We start from the raw sequence: 25,908 nt of genomic DNA, 5'->3' as shown, positions 1-25,908 counted from the left end.
GCGAGGGGCACCGGCAGCTGTGTTTAACCCAACGGCGCGGCGGTGCGGGGCGCGCTGCGGCCGGGGACGGGACGGGACACGATGGCGCTGAGCGGGCCCAACCCGGGCACCCCGGGGCACAGGCACGGCCCCACAGCCACCCCGCACCCACCCCACCGCACGGCCGCTCGCCTGCGGGGCTCCGTGCGTGCCAGCGGGCTGCGAGGCCTGCAGGGCCCGCGGGGCGGCCGGGCACGGGGCGGGGATGGCCGGGCTCACCGACATCCCGTGGAACAGCACCAGCTCCTGATGGCGGTTACACAGCCCGACCCTGCACAGAGCCTCTTGCCTCAGCCTCTGCAGCAACGGCGTCTTCAGAGCCTCTTGCTTTAAGGAGCCGAGAAAAAGAAAAAAGAAAGAAAAAAGACTTTAAGTTGTGGTTTCAAACACCCTTTCCGAGGATATAAAACAGCCTAAAGCATGCTTTAGAAATAAGTTGAAATTAGAAAGAGTTCTAAAATAGCTGCAATTTGTTTGTCAAATTTATTTCCTCCATGAAGCAATCCAACCAGCTGCCCTAAAAATTTGCAAACATCTGTTTTATAATAGATTTGCCACAAAGGCACTAACAGTAATGCAGCTAAGAATTTTAAGAGTTACAAACTTAATTTGAGCAGTGTGCCATTAGAGCTACTGGGTTAATTTTGTTTATGCCATGGCACTGCCAGTGCAATGGGTAATTGCTATGTGCATGGCGAGTACAGCACCCACGTCACACTGTCACAGCAGCGCCTACGGTAAGATCAGTTAGAGCAGTATAAATGAAGGTGAGATACGCAGTCTGAGAAAACGGGAAGTACTCTTCAAGACTTTGGAACGCGTTATGCCTCGTAGCTGGCACAATAACATACACCTACTAAGAACATGAGAAGCTTTTCAAGCGTAAGTCCTGCTCGCTTGACCTTCCATCTAGACTTTCAGTATTTTGAGCTGTGGATATTTTTGACAAAAAAAGTCCAAAGTCTTCACTCTCTCCCGCAGAGTTCCACTGTCTCTGCAGAGGTCCACACCATGCCCTTTCCTCATGACAACACGACTTCTAATACATCTGCCAAATAAAAATACGACATGTAGAAAAGATCAGTTTTGTTCAGAGGCATTCTTTGTGCAGTATGAAAAGCAAGCAGCATTCCGAACATACCGAATGATCCACAGGAGTAAAATTAAATGACGACTACAATTAAGATGTTTTAGGTTATTATAGCACGGGGTGCCAAGAAGTAAATGACAGTGCTTATGTTTGCCTCCTTAGCTGCTTGTGTGTTTTACCCATCCTTTTCAAGGCCAGGGTTTGCTCTGCTTTCCCTTTAAGTTCTGAAAACCAAATGAATACTAAAAAAGCTTCATGACACGCATGTTATTGTAGTCTAGGTTGTCTGTTTATATAATGCCATAGAAACATGTATGGCACTCAGAGAAGGGTATAATTGGCAGGACTCCGCCCTGAGGACTTTGGAATTTTACTTAGATACACCACCACCGAGAATGACAAACAAAGGGTGGAGAAGGGGGAATGGTAGGCTGAAGGTCACAGCAGTGCAGGATCATGAACAATGCTTATTATTGATGCATACAACTGGTCATTAATTGCTGTTTTTTAATTAACCCAAAGGTGTTAGCTTCATCCCTCCCATCCTTGGTGACTTCTCTCACTTTCCTTAGTTACTTATCCATTACAGAGCTGGCTTTTTACAGTCTTCAGAGGCCTTCAAGAAAAGAACCATTTCTTCTTGATCAGTTATCCATTTGGCAAAGCTGTGCCGTACAGCTCACATTGATCAGACCCACAGGTGTTTTAGGAAGCTAACCTTGTGGCAGAAGCTCAGTTCCCTCAAGAAGCGCCAATTTCAACACAAACATGCAGTGGGGTTGATGTAGTTTGGACCGGACAGACAGCAACGACCCTTCTCAGCAGGGAGCTGCGTCACCTGGGGGGTTTGGGACAAGCACGGAACATTAAGAGCCTCACAGATGGAAGCGGAGAGTGTCTGCGCTGCCTTCTCCAATTCGTTTGCAGTGACTTCTTTGACAAGACATGGAGAAGGCAAGACCCCCATTCTGTACCACCAAAGAAGGCCTCAAAAAACAAGAGGCACAAATAGCTCCACCAAGCTGTTAAGCCTCTGTGTCACAGCCATTCCACAGGGCAGCACGTGCCTAAGTAATGCAACAACACATGCAAAACAAAGCCTTACCTGAGCATCTTCAGCCTCTGGCAGTTCAAAAGTCACGGGGAAAGAGCCACATCTTCTACACGTTGCCCCTACTACTGCAGCCTTCAAGAAGCAAGAGCAAATCTGTCTGTGCAATGCCTGATCGTTGCTGTGCAAAGCGTCCGCCGCTGTTTGCTTGATGGAAGAGCATGGAGCTGGCGTGCCAGAGCACCCCGCAGAGCGGTAGGCTAACTGGAAAACGTGCCATGCAGCGCGTCTCAGATCACAGTGTGACGCTGCCCGTCTTCGGGGGGATACTCCTGTGCTTACTGACACTGAATGTTGTTTCTCTCATTCTGTGGGGGTAAAAGGAGCAGCACACACACACACGCACGCACCCCCACCCACCCCGCCACAAACTACCACCCTACACACATTACCCATGCCTCAAACATTTGAGAGCACTGCTGGCTGAAGCAACCTCTGTGGTAACAAATGCCAACCAAACCCACGAAACATCCAGAGCACAGGGTGATCGATATTTTGCACAGGCCCCTCAGAACCAGCATGCCACCTCCCGCCCTATCTGCAACAGCCAGTTCTGGACATGACCTGATCACTGAATACAGATAACCCCTCATCCGAAAAGAATTGTCATGCGTTTATTTAATACAGGTCATCAAAAAAAAAAAAAAAGACCTTTTTTTTTTTTTTTTGCCTATGCCAAAACCTCTGCAGGAATCCCACCACCTGCAGACACAGGAAATCAGCAACAAAAGGCAATTGTCCACGCAACAGGCAAAGCCACCCCGTCGCTGCTTACCATGGCTGCCTCGCTGTCGCCCAGCACGCGCTTCATACGAACTCCGGTCTCTATACTGAGGAAAAATCGAGCAATTGCTCAATGCATGGCATCAGGTATCCGTCATCTGGATGTGTCTTTCGAGTCTAACATCAAGAATGACAACAGTCTGACAAGACTGAAGTCTCAAAGCCGCTTCTCTTCCCACAGCAGCTCTCCTTCAGTGATTTAGGTTAGCTTGCATCACATGTCTGGTAGCAGCAAGGTAACACAAAATTACTTTCTAAAAAAAGTTTTAAAATAATAGAAATAACACATCAGTCTTAGATTCTACAAAGAGTAAGTAAGAACTTGCCGTGCAACTGTTCTAGAGCAAAGGTCTCCTTGGACTGTGTCTGGTGGGGAGAACCCCTGCCCAACGGCTGATAAAAGACCAGTTTCTCTTACTGGAACTAGTATCACCTGTTACAAAAGCAGAAGGAAATGTTTGGCTGGGGCCCCTGACTTTTATTAGAGACAGAAAAATGTATTTTTTCTCTGAAGAAATTTCCCTGTGAAAGTAACAGTGCTTCTCTGTGCTACAGCCACTGTTGTAAAGCATGTTGCTGCCAGTTCGGAAGCTCCGTTCAGAAGCAGAGACTCTTACATGAAGCCTGGGCCTCTCCCACATGTTGACCATAGGATCTGGTGCTTTGTTTGTCATAGTTTTTGTTTCATACGTAGTTCTTGCTCAAATTATGTTGCAGATGGCTGCAGAATCCTTACTTGCTTCGCCTCCAGAATTACAATCTGTAACATGTCAGACTCCATAGGCCACCAGAAGTCACTTCGAAAAGGTGATGTAAGAGTTATCCTGTGGTTTCTCTAGAAGGTTTTAAAATGCTGCAAAGGACATGGAATGATCTAGAGATAAGAGGTACTCATTTAAAAAATAACGTTACAGTATTTTCAGAGGCCCAATAAAAGAGCTGATTTCCAAAGTGGATTTTGTAAGAAGATTTATTTTAATTAAGTGATTTCATGATGAAACATGGTCTTAAACAAAATAGAGATCAGTATGAAAATAAAATTATACACAGAAAAATCTTTTCCCCGAATGCTGAGTAACAGGAAATACAACACAACACTCCTGTATTCAACCAAGTAGATAATGATGTGAATCTGTGAGCAAACATTATAGTACATTCCGTGAAGCCAGGCGCAAGGAAACACAGTGTGTGCCCCCGTTAACACTCGACACATTTTGCGTCTGCTCTCTCTGCCTCAAAGGAAAAAAAGTGAAATGTAATGCAGTGTAAATGGAGAAAAGGACACACACCATCTTAATGCCTGAAGCACATATTCCCCACTTAGTGTTTTGTGAAAGACGTATACCAAATTCAGATGAAACTTAAATTGGCTTGTAGAAAGATAGAAAAACTTGATATTGTATTTGATATACAGTCTTGTGAACACTTAACTGAAAAGTATGGAAAGGGTTAAAAAATACACCACGTGTTCTATGTAAAGCTTAGAAATAAATACACACTCTATTCTCAGTGCCTGAAATTCTTTAAAAACAAAGAACTTGGTATAAAATTATATCAAGTAATTGTCAAAAATGAGGGAGATGCACCTATAGACCGGTTAGATTCTGGATGCCTGCATCCCCACTACAAAAACTTGTAAAACTGTATGTGCTTTCAAACATGCTGAATAAACCACACCGCAACCTCGCGAGGGGGTAGCAGTATGCCACACCACACACCCCTCATCACCTTCCTTTTCCCTAAAGTTGCCCCAGTCCATGCCGTACCAGCCCTTACAAGTACAGATGTTTGGTCACTTACACAAAAAGCAGCCTTGCTGATCAGGATTCGTGGATGCCCTCAAGGCTATGTCACTCCAAAGGAAAACAGAGTGCAAAGAAACAGCATCCTCCTAAGATGACTTATGTACTTATTTATTATTACAATTCTTCTCCCTCCCTGCAATGCCGATGATAAACAGCTGGCTCCTGAGTGTTGCAGGCTCACTGCAGAGAAGTGTCCTGCCATATGGAACGACTGAACCATTATGGTCCAACATTCCACTTGACTTCTCGCTTAGAACTTAAAAGTTTATATAAAACTCTTACCACCTCAGATACCATGTCAATGAAGAAAACTTGCAAGGAATTCCTCTTTGACTCTTACACTGACTTATCCAATAGTCTTGGCTTTTAGGTGAAGAACTTGGTCAGCTTTTAGGTACAGAACCAGATCCTGAAATCTTCCTACCCTCTTACACAGTATTATTTTTGGTAACGTTGAGAACATTTTAATTACCTCAAATAAGCTTTAGAAATGTCCTATCAGTCCCTCTCTTTGTGGAGATTCATGGTTCTTATACAACCATAACACAAACCCCAACTATCCAAAATAAAAGCCCGGCAACCCAAAAATACACTTTCACACATCTACATGCCAGGCATTTGGCCCATCCTGTTTAAAATGAAAGCCACCTTCGGTAGTGGTGATTTAACTCCTTACCACATGCTACTTCTCTTGCAGAATGCAGCTAGTAATAAACACAGTCATTATTTGTAGAAACAAAAGAGGACTTTCAGACACCCCTATTTAGAAGCCTTCATCTTCATAAGTCTAGTCCAAATAAAAAAAAAAAAACCCAAAAAACCACGCAATCCAATAACACAAGAAAAACGAACAGAGAAGAATGCTTTCTGATTGTGTATTTTAGATTTTCAAGACCTGAATTAGGTAAAATACAGCTTGCATTTGCAGTGACACCAACATATTTCAGGACGAACAGTCGTTTTTTCCTGGGTACACTATCACAGCTCGATTTCCCAGCAGAAGCGATCCCTTGTGTGTACCCGCCTGCCCCCCGTTCACCAAGCAGAGTCTCGTTTCTGTCCCTACTCGTTCAGTCGTGTCTCCACTCCAGGATTATTCCACGGTTGCACTTTGTGTGCCTGATCTGCTGTGTGGAACGGTCATATCTTATCATTACAGCACCTACAATTACATTCCTTCCTTAGTATTATTTATGAGGCTTCAGCGATTTATTTGCTTATTCACACAGCAATCTATTTTTAAATTACTTGGCTCCAATGTCTGATTGCAGTCCGCGTGGCAATCAAATATGATGCCTCAGCAAAATCTTTTATTGACCCAATTTATACTGCTAGGTGAGCGTTTCTAACTATAAAAATTGTAATTGTCATTTAAAATGAGAGATGCCAAATAGTCATTGCAGTTATGTCAGGAGCTGCTTGTATTAGCAATTAGCAGGCAATGCAGGTATGGACGAGCTTTTGTAAGAAACCTGTTCAAGGGCTGTATTGCAAAAGCCTCCCCCTGTGGAAGGCACAGTCCTCACTAAGGTGACGCATCACCTGCTGCCGTGATTTCTGGATCAGCGCTCACCCTGCCTCCCTGCAAGAGTGACTCACCCTTCCAGCCAACAGCCCCGAGCAGCCCATGGAGGCTCAGAAATTCTGGCCAGAGAACCGCCCCCCCCCTCCCCCCCTATTAATTTTGCAAAACCAAAACAAAAGGACATTTTACCCTTGGATGCCTAATCAACTGTTTTCCAAAAAACTTTTATGACTATTTTTCCTAAACCACTCACAACCTAGATGTCAGAGTAACAGCTGTCCCACCGACTCCCCGGACTGAACAGACCTGCTTTTGTCGCAAAGGAGGCCAGTTTAATTCTTGATGCAAAAATAAACAAACCCACAACTTATTCTGATACTATAGCTACAGCCAGTGTAGGTGGTCAATGATTGTCTCTCGGTGATTGCAGGATTATGTGCAATTAAAAGGGAAAGGCCGGCTGGCCTTTGGAAGGCAGCCCAGAGTAAGGGAGACCAGAGTCCTGCGGAGTTTTGTAGGTCTATACATTTAAAAGCCGATTACATTGATGTCAGCACAAAACTATCTTCAATTAGCAGAACAATATACCTCCTGAGCGCTTAGCAAAAGCCCTCTTAAGTAGAGAAGACTTTTTCTAGCAGGGGCTGAGCGAGAAGTTTCTTAAAGTTCTAAAAAAGAAACAAACTGAAAAACAAAATCCAAGTTTCATTATTCATATATTTCATATATAAGATTTTTGAAGGGAGGAAGGATTGAAAGAAGCATAGTTTAGCTCTTTTTGCATTCACTGCAACTTTAAGAGACCTGCCAGAATACATCTAAATTTTATAAATCAAAATGTTAATTTTTGTTATTATTCTGCAATGTAACTGGACTGCCTTTGGTACGTAAAGGAAACAAGTTAAAAATCCCAATTATTGATTTAGGCAGGGGCTAATCAATAAGCATAGCAATTATTTTACATAGTCCTCAGGAGGTAATTTAATTGCATTGTGAATCCATACAGATACTACAGTGGATTGTAACCATTCCGGAGGAGTCCCTGACTGTCAGCTTTTCCCTACGGTCAGGAGGAGCCTCCCTAAGCAGTGACCAGAAGGTCATTATAATGTCACTGATATTAAATAGAACCTTGAAATTAATCATGAGTCTATGAAGTAGAGCCCTAACTGAAGTCTCAGCCTGAACAATACCTTTCTTTACAGTAAAACTATTTTAGAAAATACCAGAAATGTTTGAATAAAAAACTTTTCATAGCAATGAATATTCCATATAGCAGTAGTCTAGCGCTGAGACGGGACAAAAGCACTACGAAGCTCATGGTCTGTTTGAAAGAGATGCAAAACATAAACCACACTGTGTGTGTATATGGTCAGCTTTATAATTTTGCATACTGCCAACAAAAATGGGCTGTAAAAAGGCTTTCTGCCTTGCTGGCTTTACAATAAAGTTCTTCTTTCCCCCTGTTTACCTACTGTGTATTTATTTTTCCAGCAAACAAGCAATTTCAAATCGAACCTCCTGAACGCTTTTTTATTTTAAAATATTTAGGCAAGAAGGTTAGACTAGTCCAACAGCAGTTGCTGTGGTTATGCTAATGAAATTGTAAAGGCTATTTCACTTGCAATTGGTGAGCTAGTCAACCCATAACATTTCTGCAGTTCTGTTTTGTACTGCGTAATTGAGCCAAAACGCAAGCAGTTGAAGAAGCCAGGTCTGAGTAATTATTCTGAAATTTTGTTTGGAGTTCAGTTTGCTTGCCTAGGGAGGAAAGGAAAGGGTGAGAAGGGGAAACAGCAGTGACGGCTGAGCATTAGCACTGTAAGGTTAATGTTAAAGCTGTCTGCAATCTTGCGACTGGAGACCAAGCTTTGCTCAATGCCCGTCCATGCCAACAGGAATAATTACCCATCCACATAAATACAGTGGAAAGAAAAACGTAACTGCTAGTATAACTTAATACACAAAGTGAGGTTCATTTGCTGAAAAGAATTCATTTCCTTCATGCTATGGGAAATGAACTCCCAACTGGCTATTCAGACACAGCTGATGCAGATTCCCCTTTGGTGAACAGGAATTCCCTCAGCAGAGACAGGGTGCTCCGAGGATCTCCTTAAACCTCTGCAGCGAAATTCAGTAAACATCTGCAATTAATACTGCTGAGATTACATTCAGCAACCAGCTGATACCATTGCAAATGCTTCAGAAGGAAGCTTCTCTTCTCTTTTTTTTTTTTTTCTTTTAAAAGTATTAAAAATAAATAAGAAACCACAGAACCCTCTCCTTTCCTATAATTTTAAACTGAGCAAACTACCAGTCCGGTCCTCTGCCAGTTTAACTCACGCCAGCAGCTCTGTCTGATGTGCTGCCAGCACGCTGCTGCCCAGCTGTGCAGTCTGCCCGCAGATGACTGCACTCACCATGCCCTGGGTGACCCGACGTTTGCCGCTCCAGTGCCGTGGCCACCTGGTGCCCAGGGTGAGCTTCACCCTGGGTACTCCCTAAGCCTCATTAACACCTTTTTATGGGGGGATTGCTGCAAGGATACTGAAAAATATATATAAAAGCAAAAAAGGCAACTGCAAAAAGGCGATTATTTGATAAATAGTAAGGAAAAAGAGCAGGGAGGTGAGGAGGAAAGGTGAGCAGGACTGCAGATTAGATAGATTGGATGTGATTTTGGATTGCAAGAAGGCTTTGCCGTGTTACTCTGCAAGCTGCTGCTGACGATGTGACAGGAGTAGTGGATGGCTGTCTCCTGCCTGCTGTGGGCAAACCCACGGCTACCCTAAACCGCTGTTGGCTGGCAGATTTTTAACAGGTAACTGCTTGCTAAAGGAGGTGCCACGTTGCATAATTTTATCAATTACCAGCTTTCCTGGTGTATTTAGGAGCGTTATGGGTAAACTGACCGCTAGCAGTGCCCGGTGAGCAACACACACCTCTGCTCGGCTGGGACACCGCGGACAGAGGCCACTGGCAGGCAAGCGCAGGTCTGCAAGGACCTGCTAGGTGCTTTTTTGGCTAGCAACGCGGGGTTCTGCTCCCCAGCAGAGCGGGAAACCTGGGCAGCTCACTTGAGCTCTCGCGGGGACCTCCCAGGCAGGCTCTGTCAGACGGAGATGCTGCAGGTAAGTTAATACAAGCTGTCATCTCGCTGCAGCTGAAGGGAATCTTTTGTCTGCTTCAGGCTGACCAGCTTTTTCACCCTCCCTAAATGCAAAGCTCCTCAGCGCCGTCTGGAAAAGCTCCGAGAAGATACAGAGCTTTCCAAAAGGCTTCTCAGCCTGCATCCGCACCCTCGCGCCTGGCACGGCGCGCTGTAAGCAGAAGCACCGTGGTCACCCGTTGCGGTCATCTGCAGGACGCGGAAAGCTGGCTTTCTCTTGGGACATGTTGAACAGGAATGGCTTCCCACACCAAAGGGGGAGTATTCCAAGCAGTAGCCAGGAGACATGGGTATCTCGGAAAGCTCAGGCTTCCTTTCCTGTATTCCCTCCCTGCTAATCTCTTCAGAGCAGCAGCATCGCTCGTATCATTGCACAGAGCCAGCCAAGGGTGCAAGACACCGCAGGCAGCCGTACTCAGGGCGCTAACGCCGCATCGCTGTCAAACAGCGCTTCTCTGGAGACCCTCAGGTGGTGCTGGCAGCGAAGGAGGAAGCAGTAGCTCCTCCTCAGTCTCTCTTGGCCTTAATACTACAAGGATTCTGGATTTTTTTAATTTTTTTTTTTTTTTTTTTTGAACTGACAGCTGCCCCACTGGTGACCCTGTCACATCTTTACAGATTACCAGATCATCATGGCTGATTTGACTTAGTTTGACATGCATAAATACAGAACAAATGCGTGCAGTAGATATATTTAAATAAAAATTGACAAGATGCATTTATTGGTTTAGTTTTGTACAAAAGCATAACTTAAAAGGCAGACTAGTATAAACTTAATTTGTGCCAAATATTTAAACTTCATTCCAAAGAGTTTCTGGTTCAAAACTTGTAGATACAGTTTCCACCTGGGAAATCTCCTTTTTAGACCACAGATAATACGGTACTGTAAAATCTAAATTCTGCAGTCCTTCAACCAGTCAGAAGTTGCATTCTGCTCCGACTGCCAGAGTTTTAGCTACTCGGTGAATGGGTCATGAGCTATGCTGGAGTGACCTGATGAAGAGTCAGCCTACTGCTCATTCGTGTTCTGAAAAAAAGATGCGCATTAGGATCTGTGGCATGCAATCTTAGCAAAGACTGATAAATACATGTGTAAAAATAGGGTGACATGTTTGCATTTTTCTTTGCCACTTCATACCAGCCAGAAGTAGCGTAAGAAAACCTATGTTACTTAAGTGAGTCCCGGATGTCATGCAGAAGCTCAATTATTCCTGAAATAAAAGAATGCTTTCGCTCTGATTTTGCAAGTGGATTTTCCTTTGCACAGGCAACAATTTTTTCAGTAAGCCTAAAGGGTTTTCTCAGTCTTGGCTGCCACCACCACAGCTGCACCTGCCTTCTGACTTGGAGGCTGGAGTGGCAGTCCTTGCTGACGACATCTCCACAGACGTGAACCGCCGCTGGAAAAAAACCCGCCACAAGAACCAGCAGGATACCTCCCCGAGATGCCCTTTCGAGAGTCTCCAAAGAGAGAGCGTTATTTCCAAAGCTACTTTTCCCACAGAACAGGGCTTGCTGTGCTTCAGGGCTATCAAGAGGGCTAGCGCAAAGCTAGATTCACGTTCTTGTCATCCAGTATCCAAGCGCAACTTCCTGGAATTTTAAGATGTGGTGGACGCACTGCGTGACAGCAGCTGGACAAGAAACGGTGCGCAGCTGCCCAAGTGTTCCACAAGACCGTCTGGAGGAAAGTACCAAAAATAGATGCCAGCAAGCCTCGTGTATTTCAGCAAAATTAAGCATAAAGAAATTGGTGTCCATGCAGTGTTTGATATGCCATAAAAACTCTTCCAAATACCGTTTGATAAGAAACTATTTATCAGTGGAAATGCAAGCTTAGACACTATGTGAACAGTTTACATCTTGTAGGTGTTCACTGATACGGGACAGTGGCACTGTGACCAGTGGCTCACCTTGAAGCAGGTTACCCATGGGTTTCCCAGCTGAGCTAGTGTTTTATGGTGCTGTACAAATCAAAAGTTGTGGGGAGCATATGAAATATCTGTATTAAAATCCACTGCATTAAGTTATCCAATGCATGAAAAATGACCCAGATGCATTTAAAATAAATGCATATTACAACATCACATATAGTATTATAAAATTATTACTTATGTGCACAGTCCTGGTTTCTCTAGACATGGCACCGTGAAGAAAGCCTGGTTCCTAAGCATTTTTATAGATACTTGATAGTGATGCAGTTTGCTATCAGTCAGATCATAATGTCCCTTCAACTTTGGTACATTCAGTGCAAAATATTTTTGGGAGTTTTTCACTCTTATAAAAATAAAAGGCATTTTTTTTCCCCTTTGAGAGTGCTTAAAGAATAAACACTAGCAGAATGTCTGTTCAAGCATGGAAAGTGACAGAAACAGAAAGAGCGTTTTAGTTTGCTTGTTTCCTGTTTACACTCTAAGAAACATAATATAAGGAACCTATAAAAATAAACAGAAGTCACTGTGTTAGGGTTTTTCTCCTGATATGCTGTGATAAATTGCTAGTTTCTTCTTAAAATAGTTTCCATGCAGTATAAAGCATAAAATCAGTCTTATTAAGTCATTAAGTTCATTATAACAGCTAATCTTTTGTCATACACACCACTGGCAAACACATTTCCACAAACCTCAACGCAAGCCGTTGCTGTGATATCCTTTGGCTCTGACCTTCCCTCCAATTCACTTCTGCCCCAGGGACTTGAGCTCTGTGGTGCACCCCATGCAGGCACTCGTAGTCTTACGTAAAGCAAGTACTGAGAATGCTATTACAACACGGCATGAAGTAATGTACCTTCAGGAATTTAAAAAAAAAATAAAAATCTCTCGTATGATTTTTTGATAATTTACTGGGTAGGTAAGGGGCTGAATGGTTTCACATTTTTCCTTGCATTTGCTATTCAACAACTCTGATGAAATCCAGTTTTCGGATACGTGTCAGTTTTGCAGTAGCCAGGTTGATTGTAACGTGGGATCACGTTTCTTGTTTGCTCAGAACATAAACTTAAGAAATTTGGCTGTCCTGAAAAGCCATGGATTGCAAGAATTGGTTTTCCCTGCACATCAGGCACACTCTAGTTTCACCGTAGAGAATTTCGCCACTACTACAATGCATTTTAATTGCTTCAGAAGCTCTTTCATGGAACCTCATTATTTGAATTGCACCGTGAAACAATTTTCCTCTAGGAAATCCAATACAAATGTTCATTCATTCCTTGAGAAGACAGACCCACAAAAGTCCAGTGAGCTGGGCACTGTGGTTTGTGTATCACTCAAGTCCAAAAGTACTTGTCTCTTCAACTGCTGTCAACAGTTTTTCATATAACATAGAGAATGACGGATAAGGGGGAAGGTCCAGACGATTGAAACAAGTGTGAGCCCTGAGGGGGGGGGGAGGGGGGGGGGGGGGAGAAAAAAGAAAAAAAGAAGAGGTGAAGTAGTACATTATTTTAAAAGTTCAAAAGAAAACACACGGACTGGTATGTGCTTGCATAGAGATGGGCAGATAGTGTTCTTTCAGAAGACTTTGTTCTGTCAAATGATGTTTTCCAATTCAACAGGTAGTGAGGTTTAATCTACTTTCTTCTAATTAAAATAAGCCAGTAAGAAGCATTTATGAAGGTTTTCAGAAACACACTGACAGCCCAGAGAGCTTGGGGTAATCTTTATCCATTAAATGTGCATGAGAAAACAATGATATAGCGTGGTACAGTTCAAATAGTCTGTTCTGAAATCGTGGCTTTAAACTATCTTCTGAGCCGTAGTATTTTTTTGTCTCTATTCATGACACTTGAATACTGCATTTGGAATGATAAACAAGGTATTTCAGTACATTGAGCATGCATAAGATATTAGATTTGATGAAATATTAAAAATATTCTAGATATGCAGGAAACAATCCCACAGTCGTAAAGGACAGACAAATTAGATGCTCTTAAGTCTACGTTTCCCTGGCATACGGATCATGTTCTTGGGAAGTTCCTCCTTGTGCTGATTTACACTGCGTACATATCTGACCCTGCAAGCCAATGACCTTTAGAATAACACTTTTTGTAATTACCCAAAACTATGCACGTACCTCTGGCACACTGCCCTGACTTCTTCAGAGGACAACCACGTGGTTTATTTCCAAAGTCCATCTACCTCGGTTTTCTGACATGCTTGGAACCCACTCTCAAAACCTCTTCCAGGGATTGTGAAGGGAGTTAATAGAGGTTACTCCTCATAGTAGGGCAATGTATCTCATTGCCTGACCTCAGGGCAGGCTAGTAAGGATACTACTTTCTAAAACAAGCAGTGGATGAGGCTGCTGTAGTGAAATCCACAGCATAACTAGTAATGCGATGGGTTCTTGAGGAAGAAATGACATGAAGAGGAGCTGGAAGAGGCATCTTTTCTGCTCTGAAGCTCTGTACCAAATCCTCACTGTAGACTGATTTTAGAGGATGAAAACCTTGTGTTTTGGTAGGTCTCTGTTTACAAATACTTTATTCTTTTGCAATAAAACACATCACTGAGTTACTTAAACCCCAGCTGAAAAACAAATCTCCTGCGGTGACCTGCCCTTCATCACTATGATCCGTATGAGGTGTAAATGTGTAACAATGTTAATGGAAGGACTGAACAAGCTCCCTCCTCACAAATGCAACTCCTTGTTTAACCTAACCCCTCCCAGGAACTTGTACTGAGCTTCCTCTGAGCCAGAAAGCGCTGCCTTCCATGGGAGCAAGTTCATTAATTGCCATTTTAAGTGGCTCTCGGCTCCCAGCAATGGAACAACGGGGATGGAACATGAAGTGAAGTGGGTTAATCTCATTTGTTAATAAAGTAAGAGTTGATGACAAACCCCCTGTGAAGCTGAAACACCCACCAAGTTACATACAGCCTTAAAGTGTCGTAAAAAATACCAAGCTGTGGAAATGTATACACAGCACAGAAGGTCACAATATTATTATAAACACAGCCCAAACAGCAAATACGCAGTCCCTTACAGAAGCACTTAAATCTTGCACGTTCCCCCAGCACAGTACTCCTAGAAGTACGCTGCTAGTACATGCGTATAGCAGGGAGGGCATTTCCCCACCCTGGATTCCAGGAGCCCGGGAAAATTTCTCCACCCAGCCATCCCTCTAAGGCTCCTGGAGGAAAGCTGTCTCTGTTCTCGCTTGCCTTTCCAAAAAGCTTACAGAGTAGTACCTGTGGTACAGATTAAATTATTGCATTTCATGCAGAGTGCTTTTAAAAAGGTAAATAAAAATGCCCGTTTGAAGAAAGAGATTGATTTAGACCCAGCAGCAAATGGGCAACTGGAACTCGGTGATGCCATTGAGTTCAGTGCAGCGTGTGGAAGAGTCTTAGGCAATTAACAGCCTAACCACATGCTTCTGCTGCACGGGGCTGACAGCCACTCATTAGAACTATGGAACATGTTGCGTGGGCTGTAAACCCACAAATTATAGAAGACATAATGTATAATTAGCAAGGGATTCATTACAAACTGGTTTAATAGTAAGCTGGTATGTTGTTTACATTTATTAAGAGAACTGAATTTTATCTTAAATTTGAGGGTAATTTTGAAAATGCAGTCACCTACTGTGGAAAACCAAGCCATTAAAAAAAGACAAAAATGTAAGATCTTTGTCTTCTGAGGGAATGCACGGTTTCCTCACCATAGCAAGCAACATTGTAAGTCTTCAAGAAGAAAGGGTTTTTTTTCATGTGGGCAGTATTTTCCCATTCCACCATTTCAAACCATGCAGGCACGAAGAGTTCATCTTCCTGGACTCGCATTTGATGACAACATGAAAAACCATCATGGTTCCCAAAGCCCAGATTCCCAACTCCACTTTAAAACCCTAGAGTGGCTTAGGGCTAAAATGCAGCAGTCGGACATAGATACTATTTGCACATGAATCACCACATGCAGCAGATACAAACGTACAGCAATGAACCTGGAACTAATTTCTCAGCACGTAAGTGAACTGAAAGCGTAACAGCCCTCTGCCGATGTACTGTCATCTACAAACAGTCTGAAAGAAGGAAGTAGAAGGATCATCAGGGATAGCCACCGTTAAGCTAAACCTGTAATAATCGATCTTTTCAGGGCCTTTTACATGCTGCTGACTTACTGCTGTAAAGGACAATGATAAAGGCTAGGCAACCTGACATGCACCCCAGAAATGTCACTACTTTCATCCAGCAGAACTGATCACACAGCAGGCAGAAGAGTGGCAACTCGGTAAACTTCTAGTGAATACTTCTGCGGTTATATTCACAGCTGCTCAGACCACAATCACACACCTAAGGAACTGTATTAGTTGCCTTCTGTGTCTCAAAATCAGGAAGAAGAGATGGGGACGGGTATTCTTAGGTGTTTTCAGCAGTGCAGTATTATTTTTGTTTTAGAAACAGGAAGAAATAAAGTCCACTGACAATTGTTGAGTCCTGGCTCTTGCCACCCTCATGCCAAGTATTACAAATTTCACAAGCACTCCCACTAAAAGGGCAATTTGCAAACTGTAAGGCTGCTAGGGGTGAGTGACGGTGCCTTAACACAAATGCTTCGCTTTACCTGCAAATGAGTGAGAGCCACAGAGTCCCAGGGCAGCATTCTCAGCAGCCCTAGCAATGTGTTTACACATGAAGGGCTTGTTTGGAAACCTCCTGAGAGTTTGCTACTTGGGGTCATTGTTAACCATGTCTTAGCTTCAAGCCAGGACTACGTGGTGTTCGCACAGTACATCTTTGAAGCTGGTGAGAGAGAGGCTGCAGCTATGCTGCATGCAGGAAGTAGGTATGTAAAAATGCAAATCCTGCTTTCTGTTTAGGGCTCAGCCCATTTAAGCATAAACGTGGAAGATCATTTATTTTTTATGAGATCAAGGTTCCCTGTGTACGAATGCCAGGAATTGCCAGCTCATGACAACTGTAGATGTTTGCCATACACAGTTGTCTTTATTTTAAGAAAACAAGTGTGGTGTTGGTTTACTTTAATTCTCACATTTGTATATTAAAAACTATCCACAGAGAGAAAAAAAATAATCAAATGTTTCCTAACCAAGGAAATCATACATGACATTTCAAGGGCACGAAACATTCTCCTAAATGTTGGCATTTCCCCTACAGCGGCTGAACACCCTGTGGTAACAAAGATTCTCCATGTTGCACTACAAGATAGAGTCTTATTCTGCAGTTTATTACAACCAGGGCTCTCCGTAACCTTTTCAGGGAAAATTCTGAGCATCCTGTTCTGGCATTTCCTGACGTTTTCCATGCTGCAAGCCGTGCTTGTTAGCACCAGGAATCCCAGTATTAGAGAATACATGGAAAAACTCCCACAATGTTTAAGTTTCTTACTTAAACTCACAGGAGTATCTTGTATTTTGAAGTCAGAAGGTATTTAAAAAAAAAAAAAAAAAAAAAAAAAAAAAAAAAAGCTTTTTCTTTTTAAACAGAATCAAAGCTAGTCCATAGGTCATTCATAATAAAATCATAAAGTAGAATTACCAGGTACAAGGTATGACTAGGCCCCCAAAAGGTAGCAGAGTACTTGATTTGAAATCGCAGTTTCCAGAATTTGCTTATCTCTAATCCCCAGCTGCCTGGCTCTCATTTGTGCTGTACGCTGGAAAGTGGCTTTGTCTGAAGGCCACCTGCTGTGCCCTGGCTTTTGCAGTGCCACTTCTGCCCCTCGGACGTCTCGGTGCGGTTCCACAGCAGCCTGCAGGCAGGAGCCAGCCCCGAGACGGCACACTGGAGGAAAAAGCTAAGGGTTGCTGGTCAGAGACCCTCTGTGTGTCTGACAGCCACCTTGTGTCTAAAAGGAGAGCGTGAGCACAAGGTATTCCTGAGGAATCTTTTTATGAGGAGCGGGCTAGGATTAGGGTTGAGTTTCCTCCCCAGATGAGCCCAGCCCAAAGCGTCCCCAGCCGCTGCAAGCAGCCTGCTAAAGCTGAGATCTGACTGAGGAGTTAGCTCACCCACACGCCACACACTAACCTGGGTCTAACCACTGTTAACCCATTCTAGAGGCTATGGAATTAAAGAAGGGTGAAAGGAAATCTTCCAGAAGCAGATCAGACTGATCACAACACAGAAGAGGCTAGAATCTGACATTTTTTGTCAAAGAAGTGTCCATGCTGGAAGACGTCTCTTGCATCACTCATGTTACTTGTCTAGTCCTGGTATTGTTACCATGGGCCTTGGAAAACAACCCTTTTCCCTGTCATTACAAAATGGAAAATTCAGAGAAGGAACTTTTTCTTTTTTTTTAAACTCCTCATTCTACTCCTCCAAACCTGCCATCACCTTTTTTAAATGCTGCCTCTTCTCGTCAAGGGCTTGTACAACTCGGCTCCTGTGTTCTATCTCAGACTCTCATCCTGTTCCTTTACCCTCTTGATGTATTTCAATTGACCCTACTTGTTCTCTTTGAAATCTTCACCCTCTCTTGTCCCTGTGCTGCCTCTTAAGTGAAGTGACACCCTCCTTAAACACACTTCTGCAGCTCCTAACTTACCTCTTCCATATTTGTTAACACTTTTTACACCAGAGGATAAGAATTACATCACTAAACTCTACCGTAAAGGCTGTGTGTCTAATGCAAAAAGTCTGATTCTAGCTTTCACTCAGACACAGTCACAAGTGCCATTTAATTTTAATTCATATTAACTTTTGCTCCTAAGCAAGGAACCACATGTTCAGTAAGTAAATGCTTGTACCTTTAATCAAATGTAACAAAATAAATGTCAGAAGCAGTTATCTTCCTAATATAATTTTCCATGAAAAAAGCATGACAATCTGGACATCAGCTGCAGTTACACTGCCTTGTCCATCTTACAGGAACAAAACCAAGTTCAAAGAAAGAGGGATGCATCAGACACTGGAACAACGGGGAAGGAAATTTTCATCTAAGGTGCAATTTATTTGCACAGTCAGTTAAAACTTGTTTATGTTTCTCAAATGGCTTCTCTGTTATCACGGTAACCGATATTCTAAAGTATCTCTATCGTTAACATACACACAGTTGTACCTTGGAAGAGCAGTGATCTTCCCCCACTTCTCCACGCAGAACCTTCTTGGACCATTGCTCCCCCGCAGAGAGGCAAATCCTTCATAAGGTATGCTGGACGTGCCTGTAACAAACTGCCAGCGCAAACAGAACATCATGGGTATCAGGGACACAGATGGTGCAGATTAGAAATTTATTTATATCAGCATATCCAACGAAGTCCAAATGCTTATGTAAAATTATTTGCAAAATAAAGAGATTTGTGAGGCACAAGTAAGAAATGCTGCTTTAAATGGAGGATAAGGGAAAACTAACCATTTGCTGGTAGGGCTCTAGAAAAGACAACTTAGATGATCAACTCCCTTCAAAGGTTTCTCTTTGAAAGAGTAATTATGCTACATAAATAGTGTAGAGTAAAACACTATTAATTTTAAGTTACTTAAACTTCAGCCTAAGTGACTTTTTCCCTACTGTCATTATTTTGTTTTAAGAGGAGCCGGTAAAAAAGTAATAAAGTATGATAATGGCTCCATGTTACGCTTTTTTGGCTATGTGGATTTCAGTGTCTTCATAAACTGGTATTGAATGCTCTAAAAAAAGGAATAAATTCTGAAGGTTAGGTAGATCATCCACTGACATTTGCTGAAATGCTGTCTGTTGAGCAGATTTAGTTATAACCCGTCATGAACAGATGAAATGCTGTTTTTGACAGATGAGAGGCTACTTAATTTTTAATTACCTGGATATGATAAAACCTTCTAACTAACAGATGCAATAGGAACGTATAAGCAGACATCTCTGGCACTCCATCAAATGAGGTACCACACACTGTTACAAACCTGTTTTAAGTACTTAATCAGATACAAAAAGAAAATCCTTCATCATACTCATATAGGTAACTCAATAATCGGATGCAAACTCTGAATAGTTAAACAGTGGATTTGTAATAGATCAAGAACATGGTATGGGTTGGGGTTTGTCTGTTTCTTTACAGGTATGATGGATGTAATCTGAATTAAAAAAAAAACACCACCTCAATAGTAGACCCACATGTATAAATATAACTCTGCTGAAAGGTTTTTGTCCTTCATCAGCAGGCTGACTGGATTCTGCAGGCTGACTTAGTGAAAATGGCATTGGACTGACTTTCAGGTTTTTATGCATTATTTTGTGATGTGAGGCACTTGATCTTCCACTGAAGCTTTCTTCTTCCTAAACAAGTATTATTCAAATATCTACCTAATGGTATAACCAATTACAATCTTCCTCTTCTATCTTTACTAGTCTTAATATACTTTTAATCAAACAATAGCAAAGGATTACTGACAACAGATACTTTATCTTAAATGTGTTTTTTTAACTTAGAAATCTAAAAAAATAGAGATTAAGCTCCAGTCATTTAAGATTATTACAGTTAGTCTCTGAGGACTGTCAGGTTATTCCCACTAGCCAGCATCACTACAATTTTTGTGTGTCATAAACCTGGATGGGACCAGTTTAGCATGTAACTGTAACGATGCACATGACACAAACCAGCAGATTTCTTACCTGTAAAAGTCTTAGTCGTTGTTCATTGTTGAACCTTTCCACAGCAGCCCAGAACCACCGGATCACAATGTGATTGTCATGATAACCTGTTAAAACAAGAAGAGCCTTTATACCTTTGGGTGCTACAAAAGTGCTTGAGAGAAGTTAGTACGTTTTTCCTAGTTTGGCCCTAGTCACACTAATGCTGTTTTTCTGATCCAGTTGCAGCAAAAGACACTAGGTGAGTGAAGAATACTCCTAAAATGCTTAAAAATCTTCAAGGCAGAGAATTCATTTAGTACGACAAAAAGGAGTGAAATCTATTCTGCAAGCATTTCTTCCATTCATCAATCACCAACAGGAATGCAAATTCCTGAAATCTCCAGTGCTGTGCTTTTTACATATTTAAAGCTACAAACGGTGTTGCAACCATCTCTCTCGAAGTAGTTCCCAAATCTTCCATTGTTCTCAACCGATCTTAACTGCCAGTCTGCAGTCACTAGGATTACTTCTGATTTCCTCCCCCTCTGAGAGTGGAAAAGAGGTAGATCCTACTAAGGACAGTTGCCACCTCCACTTGTCCCCAGTGCCCAGCTGGTCCCCTACTGGTGTACCTGCTGGGGAGAAGGCTGCTCCGTTACCCTCTCCAGGCAGGAACAGTAAGGGAAGAGCTGCAGGGGGAGGCCATGAAGTAAACTCAGATGGACAGATTACCTTCTGCTAACGCAAACTCAACCACAGAAATTCAGAAGATACTCATGTATCTCATAGGATGGTGCTTTGGTGTCTTTGAAGCCAGGCAATTCCAGGCCCCCCAGCACAAGAAGGCCAGTGAACAACTCAAAATTAAGGTCACCTCCTCTATATTCTGTGTTATTTCTCCAGTCGCTCAAGTCAATTTCTGCTGTTCCAGCTATAACCAGTTCCAGTTCTCTGGCATCAAACACAGACACGAGCCTCGCATCCACCACCTGCGAAAGGAAATACAATGCACAGTAGCATTTCTTCATTTATTGATTTTTGCCTCCCTGTGAAAGGCTTTAGTGGGGCTAAGGCATTTATCAGGTAACATTTCTCTCATGAATGGAAAGAATAAAAGTGTTTTTTTTCTTTTTAAAGGCAAGTAAATCAACTTCTTTTTCTTACACTGCAGATACTTTCAGTTTCATTAAAGGATCACAGTGATTGGGAAGAGAATTCTACTGGCAAATAATACAGAATTATTTCAGGGCAAATTAAGTTCAATACATTCCATTTAATTGTCCACGTTAAAACAGGTGAGAGAGAAATACCTTGAAACACACTCAGTCCACCGTGTTACACCAAGTACGGCACACGCACAAACCCCCTCAAAGGCCCAACGAAGGAACGGATGGGTGGCCTAGGCAAGCGTTCCGTGCTAACCACACAAATAGGGATCAAGAGTATTTTCCAGTTTACAGAAGATAAACTAAACCATATCATAAGTCAATGACTAACAATTTTCTTTTTGTTTTATTTAACACCCCACCCCACCCCCAAGATCTGTAAGGGCACTTCTGCTTCTGTATGTAGCTGCTTTTTGGGACACTGTATCTGGGAAATGTGTATGAGGAGAAAAGTATTTGCAGAAGATAAAGGAAGAAAGTAGATTTAATTTTGTAGTTTTTTACCTCATAGAAACCACGAACTAGACTTTCTGTCTGTTGTACAACTCCTCTCTCAATTCTCCATTTCACCATTCTTTCTATATATTCTTTCTTGTTCTTTTCAGTTACTGGGATGTTGGCACCTCCGGGCTTCAGTTCCCGTTCTGTGATCTTAGGAAAAAAAAAAAAAAATGACCAAGTGACAAAACAGCATTGTAATGACAAAAGAAAGATTTGTAATAATTCAAATTTTCAAGTTGAAGTAATTCCTTAAAAGCACGAGCCAAAACTGACTTTAGCAGACTGGAATATGTGAAATAAGAGAACATACAACTACATACAACAGAGGTGCTGCAATACCTTTGAATGCTAACTCTACTGCAATTAAATTCACGTAAACTACCTCCAGCAGAGCAACCCAAAATTTTGGTACTTCAGATACTCTCCAGAAAACTCTCCTTAACCAGAAAGACATGCCTGACCAGTTACAAATAATAATTACTCCTTAGATTTCAACATTGTTTTCACCAACCAGAATTTTATAAAAGCAAGTTCAAATCAGCATGGAATGACAATAAATCTTCTGGCCAAATAAATGTTTATCTAGCAGTAGACTACACAAAGGAAATTAAATTGAGAATCTTACACACCTGCCCAAAAACTTCTTCATTTACAGTAAATGTGAGATCTAGGATATCATGTATGTCATTGTCTTTCATCCACTGCAAACTCTGGTGAAACTCTTCATCGAGATATTCCAGGTCACTCAGGTCACAGAGTCTAACATAAACAAGAAGAAAACACCCAAGTACAGATGACAGCAGCAGCGTGCGCTCAGTAACTAAACTCAGATAGGACAGCCCTAAAAAAGAGACTGAGAGTGGGAGCCAAGAGGAAAAAAAAACAACAGAATAAAGACGACACTACTTCAAATCTGTTTATTTGCCCAGTAATAGCAGTTACTGCGTAACACAAAATAATTGTTGGTATATAAACTCCAGATTTATTAATTTGAAGACACATTGCTTATTAAGCTCATGGTGAGTCTGTCCTGTGTTTCGTGTGAAGAATATTTTGGAATTCTGAAAATACATAGATTGAAGAGACAAAAATTTTATATCATAACAGAAACACTAGGTTTTTATAAAAAACAACTACTATTCTTTTTGCTTATGTGACTACACTGCCCCTTGTCTCTTTGCTGTGCAACGAAGCCCTTCCAGACACCCTGCTTATCACAGAAATACTTTTTTACCTTTGCCTGTTCCCCCTTACCCTGTCCTCCTCCTGCAAACCCCACCTGTACGCCAGCTGCCCCTTGCTGGTTTTAACAGTTGCTACTCAGGCTTTGAAGGTGCCATCTGTTAGTAACATTTAACACTGTGGTGGCAATTCCTGCCATTGGTAACTCCTGTTCTGTGGAACAGGCCAGCGGGGCTGTTCATTAAGGAAGGTGCTTCTCGGCTGCAGCGCTCCCTGCTGCTTCCATTCCTGGTCCCTATAGTCAGATGAAAGCCCTGTACTTTCAGTTGGATACTCAAGTGTCGTTCGAGTGACGTGCTGCAGTAACAGCCCCTACATCAAAGCTGACAGACTGGGCACCATGTCCCGCTGGCAGAGCTAGTCTGGATGGCTTACCAGTTCTGAGGAAAGCCGAGGTCCAGGGCTTTTATGGGGAAGCTGCATGAATTAGGCTGTGTACAGAGGTGACCGCCCCTCATTTTTAATGTTACTGTCCAGAGAACCACCACGTCAAACAATTAATATAATTTTGCAGTCACACCATACTAGTATTAAAGTCCATCTGGAATAAGTCCTCATTAAAATGACACTGTTAGCATTGAGGTACTTCTAAAATATCTGTGCAATAGAAACGGATGCACTACCCCACACCACTAAAACTTACGATGTTTTATACAAAAAAAAAACTTTCCAGACTTCCCAAAAACAGCTTTCAGTTGGAGGACAAAAGGTGAAGCACCGTACATTCATTAGGTCTTAAATTTCAGACATGCTGAAGAAGCACAGCTCTTTGTTTCAGCCAGAACACGAGTAGTAGTTCTGAAAACAAAGTCTGAAGTGTATCAAAGTAAAGCTCCTCAAAATGGAGATTGCCAACACAACAGTCTACCTCGGAGAATGGGTCTTGCACTTGCAGTTACAAAGTGATTCACATCCTATCCTGTGAGTCATTACAAGGCAAATGAATAAGAACCCTATTAATATTGGGAATAAACCCACAACATTTCATTGTACAAGTTCAAACGTAAGATTTTCGTAGAAGAAAGCTGGTAATATGGCTACAATAAAACAGGAGGTTTTCATACTGATCAGAAACATTCTGAGTTATTAGGTAACTGGCTAATAACCATAAACAGAAAAAAAATAAACTTTTTTTAAAAGTCCTCAGTTGAAATGAAATGATTGAACTATAAATAATGTCTTGTCTTCTTCAATGATAAAACATCACGATTTACCCATACGCAAAATGGCATTATCCACGGGGATGGAATCAAACAAAAAAGCTGACAGAACAATTCTACTCACATTCGGAGGAGGGCTTTATAAAAGGGTCGTGTAAAAAAGGCATCTAGCAAATACTGATGTATCAGAGCAAGACCAAGAATTCGACCGCTAAACCTGAACCTGGAAGGGAAAGAGTTACAATTGTTATACTGAAACTTTGTGGTTTGTACACTGCTCTGCGTTCAAAACTTACATGTATTTCCAAACAGCATTTTAAAATCAGATAGCTATGTCTAAATTGTGGTATTTTTGTTGGGTTTTTTCTTTTACATTCTCAGCAAGGCAGAGAAAAAAATGCAAGCCTGTAGGGTGTGGAAAATCCCTCAGATACCTAAGTTGCAACTTCTCAAAAATGTCAAATCCATATTAACCCAATCAACCCCTGCCAGACTAACCTCTTTATAAAGGCATATCTTCCATGCTTTTCTTGCCAAAGAAATATTCAAAAGATATTGCAAAGCATATCTTTTCTTTGCACACCCCTCATAGGATTAACTTGTTTGCATGTTACTGGGAGGCCAAAGGTTTTTCCACCCTTTCCCAGCCCGGCAGTCCTTGCTGGCTGCCTTTTCTCCTTACAGTGGCTCCTTGATCCCTCTTCCGACTGGTGACTATGGAGTTTTTCCAGACATTTTCACCAACAGCAGCTGGAAGCTTTGTTATGTATCACCACAGTACTCTCCAGCCCTACATCAATGGGACCTAAATGATCTCCTCCTCTCCTCTCTCCTGTTCTTCCCCTATGAGCTTCACTTTGTCGGGCGTGTAAGGAGGGGTGGGGGGGGGAGGGAGGGAGTTTGACAGATCTGAGATCAGATGGCAGCAACTTGGAAATAGTAGGGTCTTTGCAAATATTCTCGTGAGAATAAAGATCCATTGTGAAAAGTTCCATCTCTGAAACTAGATTTAAGTCTAGTATTTTTTTTTCCAAAGAAAGTAGTTCTTAAACTTTCTGTTTATGCATCTTCAGCAATGTTTTTCTTGGAAAGACGAAGACTTTATTATATCTGTCTGTACAGAGGGTTTGCAAGGTGAGGGTGGGTGTGACATGCAGGGCCTTCTTCCATGCATAGCTGCTTGACACAGCTGCATTTTCTGAATTCCCCCTGAGGTTGTACGAGACCAGCCCGTCACTGGCACTGGCACCGGCACTCCCAGAAAGGGAAGGGGGTCATGCCTCCCTCACCCCCGAGGTCTCTGGTCCAGCACTGCAGAAGCCAGGGAGGAATACAAAATGTTGGCAGAAGCTGCACAACACGCAAAGTTTTTTCTCCCCCTTCTTGCCAGACTGTTCTGTTTTTCCAATGCAGCATATGCCGAGTTTTGTTGCAGAACTGGAGTTCAGCAGATAGGTTGCTTCAACTGACTGAAACTGGATGCAACCTACCATTTAATTCTCTATAATTTTTCAAACTAGCAATGAGGTTCCTTTTCTGACATTCATTCTTCATAACTGGCTTCCAATACATATGAACTCAGTACGTATCTGTCCTACACAGGTGAGCAGTTGTCATTCTGCTGTTACAGTAATTTAACTGCCTACTCAACAGAGTTCTCTGTTAATAATCATAGCCCAGCTTTACAGACTTCTGGCAATGCCATGGCTTAAAAATCAACTGAGGGTGATTTAAACTGGCTTGTAATGGTGAAAATGGGCTTATACAAAAATCCTTGACAACTATTTTAGAAGTATGTGTGTATG

The 25,908-nt window shown here is 42.2% G+C and overlaps 1 protein-coding gene across 1 annotated transcript in view; it reads right to left on the bottom strand.

Annotated features, from left to right (window-relative positions):
• Window positions 1-260: 260 nt before the first annotated feature.
• HECW2 (HECT, C2 and WW domain containing E3 ubiquitin protein ligase 2) overlaps window positions 261-25,908 on the bottom strand; it is a 176,348-nt gene continuing 150,700 nt past the window's right edge. The window contains exons 23-33 of the mRNA XM_056350145.1: window positions 24,228-24,326; window positions 22,331-22,460; window positions 21,705-21,851; window positions 20,909-21,023; window positions 20,074-20,159; window positions 18,547-18,659; window positions 3,016-12,895; window positions 2,235-2,548; window positions 1,848-1,967; window positions 897-1,087; window positions 261-366 (exon numbers count right to left, since the gene is read on the bottom strand). Of these exons, the coding sequence (XP_056206120.1) occupies window positions 12,784-12,895; window positions 18,547-18,659; window positions 20,074-20,159; window positions 20,909-21,023; window positions 21,705-21,851; window positions 22,331-22,460; window positions 24,228-24,326 (802 nt within the window). The 3' untranslated portion in view covers window positions 261-366; window positions 897-1,087; window positions 1,848-1,967; window positions 2,235-2,548; window positions 3,016-12,783. The remainder of the gene's footprint in view (window positions 367-896; window positions 1,088-1,847; window positions 1,968-2,234; window positions 2,549-3,015; window positions 12,896-18,546; window positions 18,660-20,073; window positions 20,160-20,908; window positions 21,024-21,704; window positions 21,852-22,330; window positions 22,461-24,227; window positions 24,327-25,908) is intronic.

This window comes from Falco biarmicus, chromosome 8, assembly GCF_023638135.1.
Source record: "Falco biarmicus isolate bFalBia1 chromosome 8, bFalBia1.pri, whole genome shotgun sequence".
NCBI lineage: Eukaryota > Metazoa > Chordata > Aves > Falconiformes > Falconidae > Falco > Falco biarmicus.
The sequence above is the reverse complement of the archived record's forward strand: the minus strand, read 5'-3'. Positions and strand labels throughout refer to the sequence as shown.